This window comes from Pogoniulus pusillus, chromosome 10 (assembly GCF_015220805.1).
Source record: "Pogoniulus pusillus isolate bPogPus1 chromosome 10, bPogPus1.pri, whole genome shotgun sequence".
Classification (NCBI taxonomy): domain Eukaryota; kingdom Metazoa; phylum Chordata; class Aves; order Piciformes; family Lybiidae; genus Pogoniulus; species Pogoniulus pusillus.
In genome coordinates, this window is record NC_087273.1 from 36,112,060 (window position 1) to 36,127,930 (window position 15,871).

The 15,871-nt window shown below is 44.5% G+C and overlaps 2 protein-coding genes across 9 annotated transcripts in view; both read right to left on the reverse strand.

Moving 5' to 3' along the window:
* Window positions 1–15,871, reverse strand: part of MPPE1 (metallophosphoesterase 1) — a 42,741-nt gene that overhangs the window by 11,733 nt on the left and 15,137 nt on the right. The window lies entirely within an intron of this gene.
* Window positions 995–12,272, reverse strand: LOC135178880 (centrosomal protein of 290 kDa-like). Of its 4 annotated transcripts, XR_010303772.1 has the most exons (9): window positions 12,112–12,272; window positions 10,364–10,503; window positions 9,728–9,808; window positions 7,719–7,809; window positions 6,592–6,778; window positions 5,650–5,747; window positions 3,510–3,660; window positions 2,168–2,260; window positions 1,021–1,085 (listed from the first exon to the last, which is right to left on the reverse strand). XR_010303772.1 is itself a non-coding variant. In XM_064150246.1 (8 exons), the coding sequence occupies exons 1-7, from the start codon at window positions 12,142–12,144 to the stop codon at window positions 3,532–3,534; spliced, it is 759 nt and encodes a 252-aa protein (XP_064006316.1). In that variant the 5' UTR covers window positions 12,145–12,272; the 3' UTR covers window positions 995–1,085; window positions 3,510–3,531. The 4 variants fall into 4 exon arrangements, 3 of the variants coding, with proteins under 3 accessions (XP_064006316.1, XP_064006315.1, XP_064006317.1); XM_064150246.1 differs by lacking the exon at window positions 2,168–2,260 and having other exon boundaries at window positions 995–1,085; XM_064150245.1 differs by lacking the exons at window positions 1,021–1,085; window positions 2,168–2,260 and having other exon boundaries at window positions 3,312–3,660; window positions 12,112–12,270.

Here is a 15,871-nt window from a genome sequence, read left to right on the forward strand (position 1 = left end):
GATCAGCACTGACAGGATCCCCTCTTAGTCAGCTCTTCTCCAGGCCAAACAGCCAAGGCCTCTCAGCCTTTCCTCTGAAGAGAGATGTTGCAATCCCCTCAGCATCTTTGCAGCCTTTGGATTTTACCCAGTAGTTTCTTGGCTTTTTTGAACTGGAGAGTCCAGAACTGCCTACTGCTCCAGATGTGGCCTCACTAGGACAGCGTACTCCATCTTGGACAGTTTGTAACCCAAACAGGGAACCATCTTCTTCGCTTTGACAAGCCACTATTTTAACAGGGCTCACTGATCACTTGTTACTGGCATCTAACAGGAACTCCTTATCCCTTCATCACACGTTATCCTCATTATCACACTTTCCACAGTTGTTTCCTCTACAGCCCCTGGCAGAAACACTTTCCAGTCTAAGTGGCCACAAGAACAAGTCTCCCACCTGACAGGGCACAGATGCCAGCCTCGCTTTCACCTAAAATAACTCTGGCTCCATGCACAACCTCTCAGAATTTCAGTCTGAGGAGCCCTGCCTGCCTGGAAGACTCACTTTGTAAAGGTAAGCAGTGTGGTGTGGCCATGACAAGAGGGACTTCAGGACAACTCTAAGGAAAGATGTTACTTTCAGACCTTAAAAATTAGGAACACTAGGAGAAAATGACAAAATCCCACAGAATTAGTTGGGTTTTTTTATCTGCCTGGTTTTGGTTACATGCAGGACACAGAGAAAAATGAAAACTGCTTTGCTGCTACATGCTTTAGCCCATCTGATTGATGCCTCAAGGAAATCAAAACTGAAATGTGATTATTATCTCATGTCTCCAACCAAAACCTCTATTGGGTAACAGCCACTCATTCCCAAACACCATCCTCCCATGCCACCACTACAAAGTACTCACTGAAGACAAAGACCCCTCAATCTGCACCATGTAACTTCTCTAATGTGCATTATTTAACTAATGACTAATATTTAATTGCATGTGTCAATGATTTTGTTACCTTTCTCGAAGACACAAGCAACCCAGCTCTACAGAAACTTGGGTTAGCAGCAGAAAGCCACTGGGCAGATGTCACAAGGTCACAACACAGAGGAGCTACACACAAGGAAAAAAAATAATCTGCACTTAAACCAGTAGTAAGAATCAACAAGACTGTGTTTCTACATCTCACAAAGCAAAGATGAAAGCAGAAATGTCTGCTCAACAGGCACAGCAACAAGCACAAACAACAGGGAAATTCTTCATTAAGCACACAAATTCATATGGCCTCATCCTGCATGAGCCATACCTACCCCAGAATCACAGCATGTTAGGGGTGGGAAAGGACCTGGAAAGATCATCTAATCCAACCCCAGCCTGGAAGAAGAGTTTGGTAGTCCCAGGTAGTCTTTTCCAACAGAAGTAGTATTAATTTGATCAGAAAATGCATGAAAGTTGTTCCAATTGCATTAGGCATGTCCAAAAAAATACTATTGAAAGAAAAAAAAGCCCTTCTTACTCACAACCTACACAAAGCTTAAAGCAAAGAAAACCTGCTGTTTTGATAGCAGTAACTATGGATGCTCTAAAAGCTTTTCATTGTGTTATTTTCCACACATCACATTTCTTCAGAGGCTGCCCAAACAGCTACAGAGCTGTAAGGAAAAGGAAAAAAAAAAAAACCAAACCATAAATTTGAATTCTAAAAAAATGCTGCAGCTCAGTGAAAAAAACAAACAGAAAAATCTTCAGAAGTAAACTGATTCCATGAAATAAACAAAACTAAAACCAAACAAGCCACAAAGCAAAACCTGAAATGAGGAGAAAAGGAAAACCTCTTCAAGGCAAACCTGCTGTTTTCAGAAATGACAACTCATTGGAATGGGCTGTCCAGGGAGGTGGTGGAGTCACCGTCCCTGGAGGTGTTCAAGACTGGATGAGGCACTTAGTGCCATGGTCTAGTTGACTGGATAGGGCTGGGGGATAGGTTGGAGTGGATGATCTTAGAGGTCTCTTCCAACCTGGTTGATTCTATGGTTCTATTCTATGATTCCATGAAATAAATAAAACTAAAACCAAACAAACCACAAAGCAAAACCTGAAATCAGGAGGAAAGGAAAAGCTCTTCAAGGCAAGGCTGCTGTTTTCAGAAATGACAAGTGGCAGCTGCCACAGTCAAAAGCATGGAGCCAGCTGACCTCATCCTGGCATATCTGCTATGTTGGCAGCTGTGCTGCAGCTGTGGAAGCTGCCAGAGGTCTCCCCATCTGTGCCTGGCATTTCCAGCTTTCCTTATAGCAAAGAAAGAAAAAAAGGAAAAATAAACAAATAACAACAGCCCCACCCCCACCTCTGGCTCAGTGATGCCATCTCCTACCACTGGCTGAGAGAAACTCCTGCCCGCCTCGCTTGGCTGCCTGCCAGCCCACAGCTGCTCCTGTTCCAGGTGAATTGAGGGCTTTAGCTGCCCGCTTCTGTGCGCAGCAGGAAAAGCAAGCACATGCAGCAGGCAGCTGAGCCTCACAGACAACCCACATCCCCTCACACGTGATGGCAAGATCAAAACTGCTGCTGCCAGGCTGCACACAGGCTGCCAGGTGGAGCTGTGGTGGTTGCTGTGCAACGCGTTGCTGCTGCTCCTTGCACAGCTGACTGTGAGACCAGAGTAAGAGCTGTAAGAAAAGACTGGCACATTTCTCGCTGTTTCCTGTTCTAAACAGATGAGAGTGGCCTGATGCTCAAGTGGTTTAAGTTTTAAAAGCTCACTGTAAAGGTGAGATCAGTATTTTTGCTGTATTTGTTATCTTCATGGAATGTTTTGGGTTCTTCTTCTCATCATTCCAAGCTGAGAAGCAAAGTGACATTTCTACCTGTGCACTGTGACTCTACGCTCCACTTTCCTTTCAGCATTTCAAACACCAGAACTCTTCAAATCAAACAAAATTGTTTTGATACAAACAGCTCTGACTTCTCCTTGTAAGAGTCTTCCCAATTCTAAATCCTTAAATCCTTCATCCATCCACAAATTTCAACCTACTGTTATGATTTAGTAAAAACCTCCACGCAGGGATTTAGAGGTTTTCTTTCTTTTAAGAAGTCCTTTTGTAATGTTTTCATGATAGAATTATTTTTGCCTGCACTGGCAGGTCCTTAGGGCTGAAACCAATGAAGGCTGTCAACTCTGCACCTCCACCTTGATGATATGGTTTACACAAATGGATAAATTGGGAAGCTCTCCAAATCAAAAGCACAAAAATTCTATCATGTCCCCATAAACACCCACAACCACTTCTGCAGTCAGTGTGTTTTACAAGTGTGAAAGAGAGAGGGTTGGAAACTTAGTCAAAGTTGCACAGGCCACAGTTTATTTTAAAACCACAGAAGCAAACCTCAAAAGGCACAAAGTACAAAACCACATCAGAGCAGCTTGTCATACTGAGAGCAGATTTTTGCATCCATAATACTACCAACATGTGGCTCCACATAAGCCAGGGTAGGTTTAAGTGTTGCACTAAGTATTAAAAGATGTGGAAAACCTACTTGCCATTGAATTACTCAGCAGCTAGAGATGTGCTGTAAAAGGCAGCCCATACATTGCAGTGATTTGTTTCAGGCACTTTTCATACTGATAGTTCAGTTTCAGAGATTCCTGCACAGCATGCTTTAAGTCTTCTATCTCTTCAAAAAAATCCTAGAAGAACCCAAAAGTACTCCCCTTAATGTCTCTTTCACAGATATTCTCTTTCAACATGTCAGTTGTTCAATTGTTCCCAGGTTCAAAGCCCCTTTGTATTATTTTTATTCATGTATGGTTGTTATGCAAACACAGCTACAATCAAGACAGCAATCAACTGAAACCATAGGTAAGAACTGAGAACTCTGGGCCTGATCATAGAACCACAGAGTATCAGGGGTTGGAAGGGACCTCACTGGATCCAACCCCACTGTCAAAGCAGATCACCTAGGGCAGGCTGCACAGGACACATCCAGGTTGGCTTTGAAAGTCTCCAGAGAAGGAGACTCCACAACCTCACTGGGCAGCCTGTTCTAGTGCTCTCTTACCCTCACAGGAAAGAAGTTTCTCCTCAGGCTGAGGTGGAGCTTTCTGTGCTCTAGCATATATCCATTATTCCTTGTCCTGTTACCAAGTGTCACTGAAAAGAGCCTGGTCCCTTCCTCTGAATCATGTCTATAGATGACTACAGGGTGGGTGTTAAGATCCCCTCTTAGTCTGTTTCTCCAGACTAAACATCCCCACTTATCTCAGTTTTTCTTGAGAGATATTCCCCTCAACATCTTCATAGCTCTTCACTGGACCCTTCACAGCAGATCCCCAGCTTTGTTGAATTGGGAATCCCAAAACTGGATCTAGTATTCCAGATATGGTTTTACCAGGGCAGAGTAGAAGGGAAGGAGAACCTCCCTAGACCTGCTGGACACACTTTTACTAATAGACTCCTGAGGTCTGTTCCAACCAAATCAATTCTCTGACTGTAACTCACCCTGACTCAATGTTCTGTAACTTCCATACCTCATGAACTATCATCACATTTCACTTTTTCACTGTTACCTCTGTAATGAAAGCTAGCATGGTATTATTTAGCTTCTGAGAATGCATGGCAAGACAAGAAAAATGAGTCTCAAAAAAGGAAACAAAAAAATAATCAACGTGAGCCCTAAAGAGTAAGGAAAAAGTTTGTTGCTAAATAAAGTCTCAGGTCAGTGTATTAACCCAAGTCCTCTGCAGATGAATAAAGATCTCTTCTTCATTTTATGCACCTACAAGTTCATCATGAAAGCTCTGAAGTCCCTCTCTGCCCTCCCTAAGCTTAGAATCACAGAATGACAGAATGTCAGGCATTGGAATGGACCTCTGAGGATCGTTTAGCTCTCCTGCTACAGAACAGCCACCCGCAGCAGGTTGCTCAGCATCACAATGTCCAGGCAGGTTTGCAATCTCTTCAGGGAAGGGCAATCCACAACCTTTCTGGGCAGCCTGCTCCAGGGCTCTGTCACCCTGACAGGAAAGAAGTTTTTCCTCCTCTTTGGATGGGACCTCTTGGTGCCTGTTTGTGCCTGTTGCCCCTTGTCATGTCACTGGGCAGCACTGAAGAGTCTGGCCCCATCCTCTCGACACCTATCCTTTAGACATTAGTAAATGCTGCTGCTTAAGAACTCTGTCAGAGGCATCACCTTGATATGTTTAAGTTCAAGAGAAAATAGCTTTCCTCTCACTGACTTCATGAAGCAATAGAATTGATCATTAGGGAAAAAAAATATTATCTCTGCAAATGTCTATTGGAAGGAACTAAGACTGTTAGCAGCAGTTACAATGTTAATGTCACAGCAACCTAAGCCACTTCATCTCTCACGAAGCAAACCAAATTGCCCAAACACTAAAAAAAAAATCAGCAAGAAAATGCAGAGTTGTTTGAAGCAACAACAGAAAAAGAACTAAAATTGCCTCATTCCTCTTCCTTAGCCAAGCAATACTGCAGGACACTGATTTTCCAAGGAGTCATTCCCCTCCATTTCTTTCTCAGAATGCTAGAAATTGATTTTTTTGATCTATTTTGCTTGATAACAGCACATGTTCAGCCCAAAGCTAAGTTTCAGTGCAGGTGGAAAAGCTTGTTTTCCAAAATTCATCTATTCTTAATCTTGTCCTAAAATAAATTACCTTGTCTAATCCAGCCAATTCCTTCTTCAGTGCTCTCCTTTCTGTAGACAGCTTTTCATTTTCCTTCTTCAGCTTTTTAATCTCCTTCAACAACAGCTCTAGATGCAAATAAAAGAGACTTCAACCATTGCAGTCAACCTCCCCCTCATATGAATCATATTACAGCTGTCTACATTTTGTGATATTAGAAAATTACAGCTCAGCATTTTAGAGTGCTTTCTTTATGTTATTCTTAAGACTCAGCCCAGCACTCACCCAGCTACTATGAAAAATAACAGGATCTGTCAGGATGGATACTCTGAATCTGCCAGATGCTTAGGATGTAGATAATTTTACTTTCAAGTGCTTTGCTTAGCCTCTTCTGAACCAGAGAGAGACACCCCTTGTTGACAGCACATTTCCTCAAAATCAGGTCTACATTACATGATCTCTTCAACCTTTTTGTTATGCTTTGAAGTGGAATGAGACTGCACCTTAATTTGTGGATTTATGTGACCAGCATTCTCTAGGTCTGTCCCATATTTTCAGGCTAAAAGCAGGTACTTTTGTTTATCTGTGTCTGAAAATCAAAGTGTCAAGCAGCAAACACCATCACTAAGAGATCTGCATTGATCCAGCTTACTAGAATTAACTGATGTGTAGCACTAAACACAGCCATGCACTCCCAGCCAGGATTACAGCAACATACAGAATCATAGAGAGTGGTAGCTGCAGAAAAATATAAGTAAAAGCAGTAAGTCCTTATTTTTCTCACTAACCAACACAGGGCTGGACCCAGAGGTGAACACCGATCTCCAAATGTCACTTTTACATGGCAGGTTTTCAAAAGTTACAAACATTTTAGACACTGCTGGTTGCAGTAGAAGGAATAACCTGAAGTGCCTCTGGATCAGAAAATAAATGCATCCCCCAGGGGCACACTGGAAGGAACATCAGAATTACCTAAATATTCACTGCAACAGGGTTCCTTCTTGATAGCAATGTCCCTGTAAGAGGTTTCTCCTCCCTCTGGAGCTCGGCCTCTTTTCCCAGAAGCAGCACTACTTTTCCAAGTAATCTTTTTACGTTCCAGTTGCTCAATTCTTTGTCTTTGCTCTTGCAGGTTATGCTCTAGCTCCTTAATTTTAATCTGTCAGGAAACTAAACATTTTTTAAAATGCACAGAACAAAAAAATTCAACTGGATACAATGGAAACATATCACAGAAGGATGGGGATTGGAAGGGACCTGTGGGAATCAGCTGGTCCAAGCCCCATGCTATAGCAGTCACTCTAAGCAGGCTGCACCTCACAGGAAAGTTTCTCCTATTGGGTTCCAGTCTGTGCCTGTTGCTCCCTGTCCTATTGCTGGGCACCACAGAAAAGAGTCTGACCCCAGCCTTCTGACACCCACCCTTTAGATATTGATCAGAACTGAGAAGATCCCCTCTCAGTCTGCTCTTCTCCAGGCTAAACATGCCAAGTGTCCCTAAAACAGCCCTCTTCTCATCACAGAGATTCTCCAGACCCTTCATCATCTTCATGCTGTACTCTTTGGTAGCTCCCTCTCTCTCTCTCGAACTGGGCAGTCCAGAACTGGCCACACTAGGGCAGAGTAGAAGGGGAGGAGAACCTTTGTCAATCTGCTGGCCATGCTCTCTTCAATGCACCCCAGGACACAATTGGGTTTCTTGGCCACAAGGGCACACTGCTCAATCATGGTGTCATAGCTGTACACCAGCACTCCCAGGTCCTTTTCCACAGAGCTGCTGTTTGCCTTTATATGCTTATCTTATCTCTGAGTTTCTGAAACCAATCAATTCACGAAACAAAAATATCCAGGCTGGTGCAAAAGAGAGGTCAGAAGACAGCTGGAAAGAGGGGTAGGCAGGGGAACCAAGGAAGGGGGAGACAGTTTTCAACTACAGAGATACCAGTGACAGTTCACCCTCCACAGGAACTAAACACTACTCTATTACCTCCTGGGAAAGAAAACCATTGCCTCATTTTGCAAACATAAGAACTATTTTTCAGTCTAGGTGAAAGCTCCTGTTTGGCTATTTGGTACTACCTCCTACAAATTCTACTTACAGTGAGACTTTTAATCGCTTCTCTTTGCTCCTGGTTTGTTTTGATTTCTTTCATGTAACGTTTCTGGAGCTCATTATACATCTCAAGTAGTCTAAAAACAGAAGAAATACATAAATTGCAATAAAATACCAACACCAACAAAACATGCATCCCTTATGATCAAAGTATTGCAGGTGCTCCACAGAGATCACCCAGACTGTAGCTATGCAGTAGAGACTTGTTAACAGAAATTGCTAAGATGGGTGTGCATGAAGTGTGATGAGCAACACACAAAGAGGAAACACCAGAAACAGCAGCAGGGTTAAGAATGGTTTGTATCAATGGTAAAATGCCTCTCACTCAGCCAGACTGAGGACCTTGGATTTTTTTACCCGTCCACCTGGCCACACTGAGTAAACCTCAGTACAAACAACTTGTTGGTAGAAGATGTACACATCAGCATACATCACAGATGTCTCAATCCTCATCCGCTTAGCACAACAGGAACAGCAAAAGGCCACTCCTGGAGGATACAAAACAATTTGGTGGCAAGAAATTAGTTTCTGGCCAATCAAGAAACCACAAGAAGGACTCATGAGGCAGCATCCTCAGCTCCGTGTGGTACAAAACATTTCACTGCTTCTGCATTTGGGTGTAAATGAATGAAGCCTGTGAGAAACTGAGCACAAGTGGGTAAAATCAATGTAAAATGAACAGATTTAGGGTATTGTTTTTTCCTTTGACATCATATTGTATCAAGTTATGCTACACCTATTTCCTTCCTGCATTCAGTCTGCATGCAACAGGTCCATATATAACTGATGAACATGAACAGGCATTTTCCCTGTTTCCTTAGGAATTCAAGAGCTGGCATTCACACTAAGTCATGATCGTGCACCACAAGCAGGAAGAGCAACACTTCAGTACAAAAGAGCTTTGTAAACTAACATACAAATAGATGCTAGTAAAACCGAAGCTGTCAGGGTCTCTATGTGCTACCTCATACAAAGCAGGGCCAGCACTAAATTCAGAGAGTAACTCACACAGCTTCCACAAAAGCATCTAATAAGGTACTCAAATTCAGATCAGAGATAAACACCCAGACTTCACGTGGTGTTTGCAAAGAGTCTGGTATACTGCAAAGACATTGAAAGAAGAAAACAAACCAAACCAACCAGCCAAGGCCTTCTACAGGCACTGACAGGAAACAGCATAAACAAGGTGCTTAAACTGAAAGTAGTAGGAATTGTCCCTATCTTTAAGATCCACAGCCCACTTCTGCAGGTGTCCAAAAAGTAGTTCCTGAAAGAATGAAGCAGCCTATTTCTTTAGAAAATCAAGTCACAGAGGGACGGATCAACATTTTCTGTAGCATGCTTAGCTGTTAAAATGTTTCAATATGTTTTCTTTCTTACACCAAAACTGTATCTTTCGCATCAAAAGAGCAGTTAGTTATCTCTAGTCTGCCACTAAGCAGTGGCTCACTTCTGCAAATCAATTCAGACTGAAAGGCAGAATCAGCTGCCTGGTTCATTTTGAAAACAGTATCGGCCTATAAATGTTACACACAGCTAAAATGGAGCTACAAAACACCAGCTAAGAAAGCTCCTACCCATTAGAAAATTAAATTGCACAACCCGAGGTTTAAAATCTACCAAAAAAGGATCATATACACACACACACAAAAGAGCTTCCATGGCTCATTCAATTCTTCTCAATGAAAGACTGAGACAGAAACCCATTTTGCTACAGAATCACTGTGGTTGGCAAACAACTTCAAGACCAAATCCAGCCTTAAACCCAGCACTGTCAAGTCACCACAGGACATTCTTTGTTTAGTCCCACTTTTCAGGTTCAATCTCAAATTTACTATTTATATTGAAATTGCAAATAAAATTATTTTCCATTGTTTCAAAGGCTAAAAGCAGGTTATTTTTAAAACAAATCAACTTGCTTGACCATGACAAATACATTCTGCCCTACAGAGAAGAATGTTTAATTCTATGCAAAAGCAGGTTCCAAGAACTCACCTGACACCATCACCCTCTAGAACAAGATCCTTGCTGTATCCACCCTTATGCCACAAAGGGGGTTCTGTTTGAACTTGAACACTTAATTGAAACAAACACAACAGCTTAATAAAAATTAGATTTTACAATGTTCATTGGATCAAAAAAGCAGCTGGGAAAAGCTACGTTACTTTTCAGTGTGATTTTACAGTAGGGGCTTCCATGCAAGATCATAAACAGCAAAACTTAAACCTGACCATTTTTGCAAGCAGACACGTAAATCCTGGCAGGATACTCGCCAAAACACTGCCACTTCGGCTTCTCAGGTCCTAAGGCCACAGTTTCTGAACCTTTTAAACAGCACGGATATAATTCGAGTATTTTACTACTGTTTGGTGGAAAAGTAGTCTAAAACTTGTTGCAATTAGACAGAAAGAGCACAGTGGCTAAGCAGAGACATTACTTACTGATATCACAATTAATTCTATGCAAGTTGCCTCTGCCATCCTTTGCTCTGCAACATTCTCTATCCCCACATTTGGTTCACAGATGGCCCCTCAAATGTAAATAACCAGTAAGGCCTTGTTCATCTGAAGATTATCAAGGTAAAAGCCCTGAAATACCCTGACACAAAAAGAAACATTCAAGGATTCTTACTCTCTGCTTGTGACATAGTCATGCATGAACTGCTGCAGATGCACCTTTTCTTGGACGTGCCCCAAAGTCTTTTCTAACTCCTTATTTTTTATGTGGAGCTTTTTCAACTTCTTGGCTAATTGTTCATTTTCATCACTGAGCTGAGAAGGAAGAGAATGGAAAAAAATCACAGAAAAAACCTTCAAGTAACACATTTGGGTCAAGTACTAATTAAGCTGATAATACTTCAGATTAACATTCCTGCTTAAAAGTTCCACTGCATTTATGTAACTACATAAAGAAACAAGGCAGGAAACATAGACAATCGGTTTTCAATACTTTAAGAACAACTGGCTAACACACAGCTTCTTTAACGTATATATTAAAGGCTTCTAACGTAACTTCATCATTAGTTGATGATGCGGCAAAACGTGAATTACAAGTTTTTGGTGATACATTTAAACTCTAAACATCAGCTCTGCAAGCTAAGCTCCTGAATGACCACGCTGCAGCCACAACAGCGTTATTTCTTGCATGCATGCTTGATGAGCCTCAACCAGCGGGATACAATCACACTCAGCACCCAAAATGCCTAAGTGTCGCTCCCGATATTGCTCTGAGGGTAGCAAGTAAAACCCATGCTGTTCAGCGACCAAGTAAAACCGATGCTGTTCAGCGACCAAGTAAAACCGATGCTGTTCAGCGACCAAGTAAAACCGATGCTGTTCAGCGACCAAGTAAAACCGATGCTGTTCAGCCATCAAGTAAAACCGATGCTGTTCAGCGACCAAGTAAAACCGATGCTGTTCAGCGACCAAGTAAAACCGATGCTGTTCAGCGGTCAAGTAAAACCCATGCTGTTCAGCGACCAAGTAAAACCGATGCTGTTCAGCGACCAAGTAAAACCGATGCTGTTCAGCGACCAAGTAAAACCGATGCTGTTCAGCGACCAAGTAAAACCGATGCTGTTCAGCGACCAAGTAAAACCGATGCTGTTCAGCGACCAAGTAAAACCGAAGCTGTTCAGCCATCAAGTAAAACCGATGCTGTTCAGCGACCAAGTAAAACCGATGCTGTTCAGCGACCAAGTAAAACCGATGCTGTTCAGCCATCAAGTAAAACCGATGCTGTTCAGCGACCAAGTAAAACCGATGCTGTTCAGCGACCAAGTAAAACCGATGCTGTTCAGCGACCAAGTAAAACCGATGCTGTTCAGCCATCAAGTAAAACCGATGCTGTTCAGCGACCAAGTAAAACCGATGCTGTTCAGCGACCAAGTAAAACCGATGCTGTTCAGCGGTCAAGTAAAACCGATGCTGTTCAGCGACCAAGTAAAACCGATGCTGTTCAGCGACCAAGTAAAACCGATGCTGTTCAGCGACCAAGTAAAACCGATGCTGTTCAGCGACCAAGTAAAACCGATGCTGTTCAGCGACCAAGTAAAACCGATGCTGTTCAGCGGTCAAGTAAAACCGATGCTGTTCAGCGACCAAGTAAAACCGATGCTGTTCAGCGACCAAGTAAAACCGATGCTGTTCAGCGACCAAGTAAAACCGATGCTGTTCAGCGACCAAGAGAAGGCAGGCCAGCAACCACAGGCCGCCGTCAGGACGGGCTCTGCCCCCAGAGGTAAAGCCAGCCACGACCGAGCGTGCCCAAGCGCACTCTCCAGGACACGCGAGGCCGCGCCAAGGCTGAAGACCCTTCCCCGTGGCCGGCTAGAGAGGAGGCGACGCGGCGGGGAAGGCACCGGCACGGATCCCACTCACCTGGAGGCACTTGTGGACGGCCGGCAGGGCCATGGGCCCGAGGCCCGCTCACGGCCTGCTTTCAGACGCACTCGCAACGCCCGCAGGCCGCCCGCGCCGCGGAAGGCCCCCGCGTAGCTGCCCGGCTCAGTGCCTCGCAGCGATCAGGCGGGCGCCGAGGAAGCCCAGGCGCACCCGGATAGGCTGCGGGCACAGCGACGGGCGCCACCGAGGGCCCCGGCCGCTCCCCGCCCCGTTGCCAGGGAAACTGCCGCCAGCGCAGCCCAGCGGCGGCCGCCCGAGTGGCGAGCGCCCCCGCAAGGGCACTGCTGCGGCTCGGAAAGGCTCGCACCGGAGCTCGCCTGCCCCTTCTACGTTCTTCAACGCAGAGGTGTCGCACCCGCTCTGCACCGCACGGTGACAGCGAGATTTCTGATCTGGAATCAGCTTTAATGTGTTGTGCAGCTCAGTCTCCAGGGCAGCGTAAAACATCCGGCCTCGGCTTGTGTTTTTTAAGACCGGCCGTACCCTGGACTGCATCCCCAGCAGCGTGGGCAGCCGATGGAGAGGATTCCGTCCCTCTGCTCCGGCTGCAGTGCTGAGTCCAGCCTGGAGTCCTCGGCACAGGAGAGACATGAACCTGTTTGAGCAGGACCGCAATAATGATCAGCGGGCTGAGAGACTTCCGCTGTGAGGATAGGCTGAGAGAGTTGAAGTTGTTCAGGCTGGAGAAGAGAATGCTCCAGGGAAGACCTTACTGTGGCCCTTCAGTACTTAAAGAGGGGCCGTAAGAAAGACGATGAAGACCTCTTTACCAGAGAGCGCAGTGACGGGACAAGGGGTGATTGTTTTGAATTACAAGAGGAGATATTCAGACTACATACAAAGACGGTTTTTAACGATGAGGGTGGTGAAACACTGGCCCAGAGTGCCCAGAGAGGTGGCAGAAGCCCCGTCCCTGGAAATGTTCCAGGTCAGATTGGACAGGGCTTTGAGCAACCTGATGTAGCTGGAGATGTCCCTGCTGACTGCAGGGTGGTTGGACTAGATGACCCTTAAAGGTCCCTTCCAACCCAAACCATTCTATGATAAATTGTCTTTAGTTTTGTTTGCAGCTTTATTTTCCATGACTAACAGATACTGCATGTGTGGGAGTGAGAATTACTGCTGGGTACAGATGTGCCTGGACACATTTGTACATCCACAAACAACAAGTTATCTGTCTCTACAACAACATATTCTGCACCTCCCCTTCCCACCACAACAGAAACCATAGTACAGGCTGTTCAAGTACTGTCCACCAAGGCAGGAGATTACACCATGCCTGGTACTGCTGGTACCCAGGGTGGAGATCTTTGTATCCTTAGTGGTTTTGATACTTGATATTACTGGTATCGGCTAGGGTTTGTCTCTGAGTTTTGTATTCTGCATGTATCTGTTGCAGCCCAGGCTGGAGGGCATACAGGCAGGACAAAAGCATTCCACACTCGGGAGGAACTGGACCTTCTAGAGAGCATTCCAACAAAAGGCACTCACCAGCCACAAGATCACCCACCACAGCAAGACTGCCCCAAAGCAGTGATTATTGCCTGCTGGTCTCAGTTCCCTTTGTTATTGACAGTTAAAAACCTTTCATATCGCATTCTTTTGTTCTCTACACCTCCTGCCTTTGTATAACATGTTGCCTTTTGTTACAACCCACGGCACGTTGCCATGCGTTGGGGTTTTTTTCGGTGTAATCTGTTGTCAGATGCCACCTGCCTCTCCACCTTAAGCTGTAGCACACCTGACTGTAATGCCTGGCAATTTTTTTTAGGAACCACTGATGTCTCAGAGGAGATGGAGGAGGTGCCAGCAGCTCAGTACTGCCTACTGTGGATCTGCAACTTGCCAAACATACGGCTCAAGATGCCCGGGTCATGTTAGGCTGGCAACGGGAGCTGTAACTGTAATCGGATTAAAGGAGGTGGCTGTACCTCTAGCTTCAGGACACAACCCCAGCATCTCTCCTCCTCCACGATCAACCCGGATCAGCCTATCACCCATCTGGCTGACCTCTTGCACTTCAAAGAGGGGTCATAGTGCAAGGCAAAAGCCACTGTGCTGAGCTGAGCACACACAAGATGCGAGCTGTGAGGCTGGCAACCACCCCAGGGTGCGTGGGAGGGTACAACACGCCTATGCTGCCAGAAATCTCTCTGTCGGTGAAGATTTCTGTATTGGTTCCTTAACCACAGAAGAAGCCACACAACAGCACTGCTAATTCCCGAGGCTATTTTGTCCCTAAATAGCCTGGCAACAAACAAAATTGCTACTTTAACCGACAACTAACATTGTATAAACTAGCTCCTGGCAGTTCAGAGTACGAAAACCAGGAAATCACTTCAGGATAAAACCACAGCCGGATGGAACTGGCTACAGCAGCAATTAGAAATAAATAAATATGTACATAGATAAATAAAATTTCAATTACAATCGAGAGGTTTAACCCCAGCCAGTTACACAATGAGGCTGCAAGAAAAGGGAAATCCCAGTTTTGGATGGAGTAGCAAGATCCTGAGATGGAATTACTCTGTCCTATTCTGGTCTAGTCAGCACAAATAAGATCCCAAGCGAGTTCCTGAGCAGGAACAGAAGTTAGATGTTAAAAAAACAGAAGTTAGAATTACACAAGGAAAAAACACACCAGGTGAGGTATGTTTAGTCCAGAAAATTGACACTGCCAAGAATGATTTGAACTGACGTCATCTTTTTGTGGCAATTATTGTTTCCTCTGTCCCCTAGATGAGGATCAGCAGAAATAAAGTTACTTTCCAAGAGAATTTTTTTCATTTGGATGGCAGAGGGAAATGTCTTAATAGCCAAGAAGAAAAATACTCCTAGCTCTCCCTCACTAGAGGTTTAAAGGAACAGATCAGGAATGACCAGGCATGATTTTGGATGTAGTAGTATCTGATATGCATGGCACACTGGTGTCCAGCAAGCAGACAAAAAGATCATTGTAAAGCCTCTTACAGGCCAACGTCAGTGACTCTGTTACTGCTGGTTGTGGACTCACAGTGGTGGGCTGCAGTTATTTAGAAGGGAACAGTCTCTGACATCAAAGTAACTCTGATACCCTGCAAAACTTTGTAAAACAACCACTCTGGAAATAGTTTTTCAAGTGAGGAAGGGAAGCTGTAGTGTAAGTGGTGGAGAAAGAGCAGGTGGCAGAATCCAGCACACCTTACATACCAGTACCCCACTGCAGACAGTATGAGTAGGGTAGCAGTTTATTCCTCAACATCGGGAATGTCAGGAACAGTCACAATTGCTTAACGCCATACAAGGCAAGGGCACTTGATTATCAAGAAATAGCTTTTTATGAAGAGTGTGGCAAGGCTTGCTAGGACTTACACTCCTGTGGTACAGGGGTGTGTGGGTTTGCTTTGCGATTTTTTTTAATCCCAAGGGTGGAGCAGTAAAACAAAAAGGGAAGGAAGTACAGATGGATTAATTGAGGGCTTCTGCAGAAACCTGAGCAGGCAGCACTCAGAGCACAACCTCGAAGGGTCAGAAAGAGCAGACAGAACAAACCCATGATATGCCTTCAGTTGTTCTCAGATGTGGAATCTGCAGGCTGTGTTTCTCTAGCTCTCCTACAAACACAGCAGCTAGTTCTAGGCATGCTTTCCCAGGAGCTGACAAGGATGCAGCACCTTAGCACAAATTTAAAGATCTAAGTATTTTCAGAACTCAAGAACTTTCTCTATTCTACAGGCTGAAAGACACAGAAAAGTTC

What these genes read in the sequence shown, in the direction of transcription:
- LOC135178880 (XM_064150246.1), bottom strand. Translation starts at nt 12,144, where the DNA reads ATGGCCCTGCCGGCCGTCCACAAGTGCCTCCAG. An exon ending in CCGTCCACAAGTGCCTCCAG is followed by an intron (nt 10,504 to 12,111) that starts GTGAGTGGGATC and finishes CTTCCTTCTCAG; the next exon opens with CTCAGTGATGAAAATGAACA. An exon ending in AAGCGATTAAAAGTCTCACT is followed by an intron (nt 6,779 to 7,718) that starts GTAAGTAGAATT and finishes GTTTCCTGACAG; the next exon opens with ATTAAAATTAAGGAGCTAGA.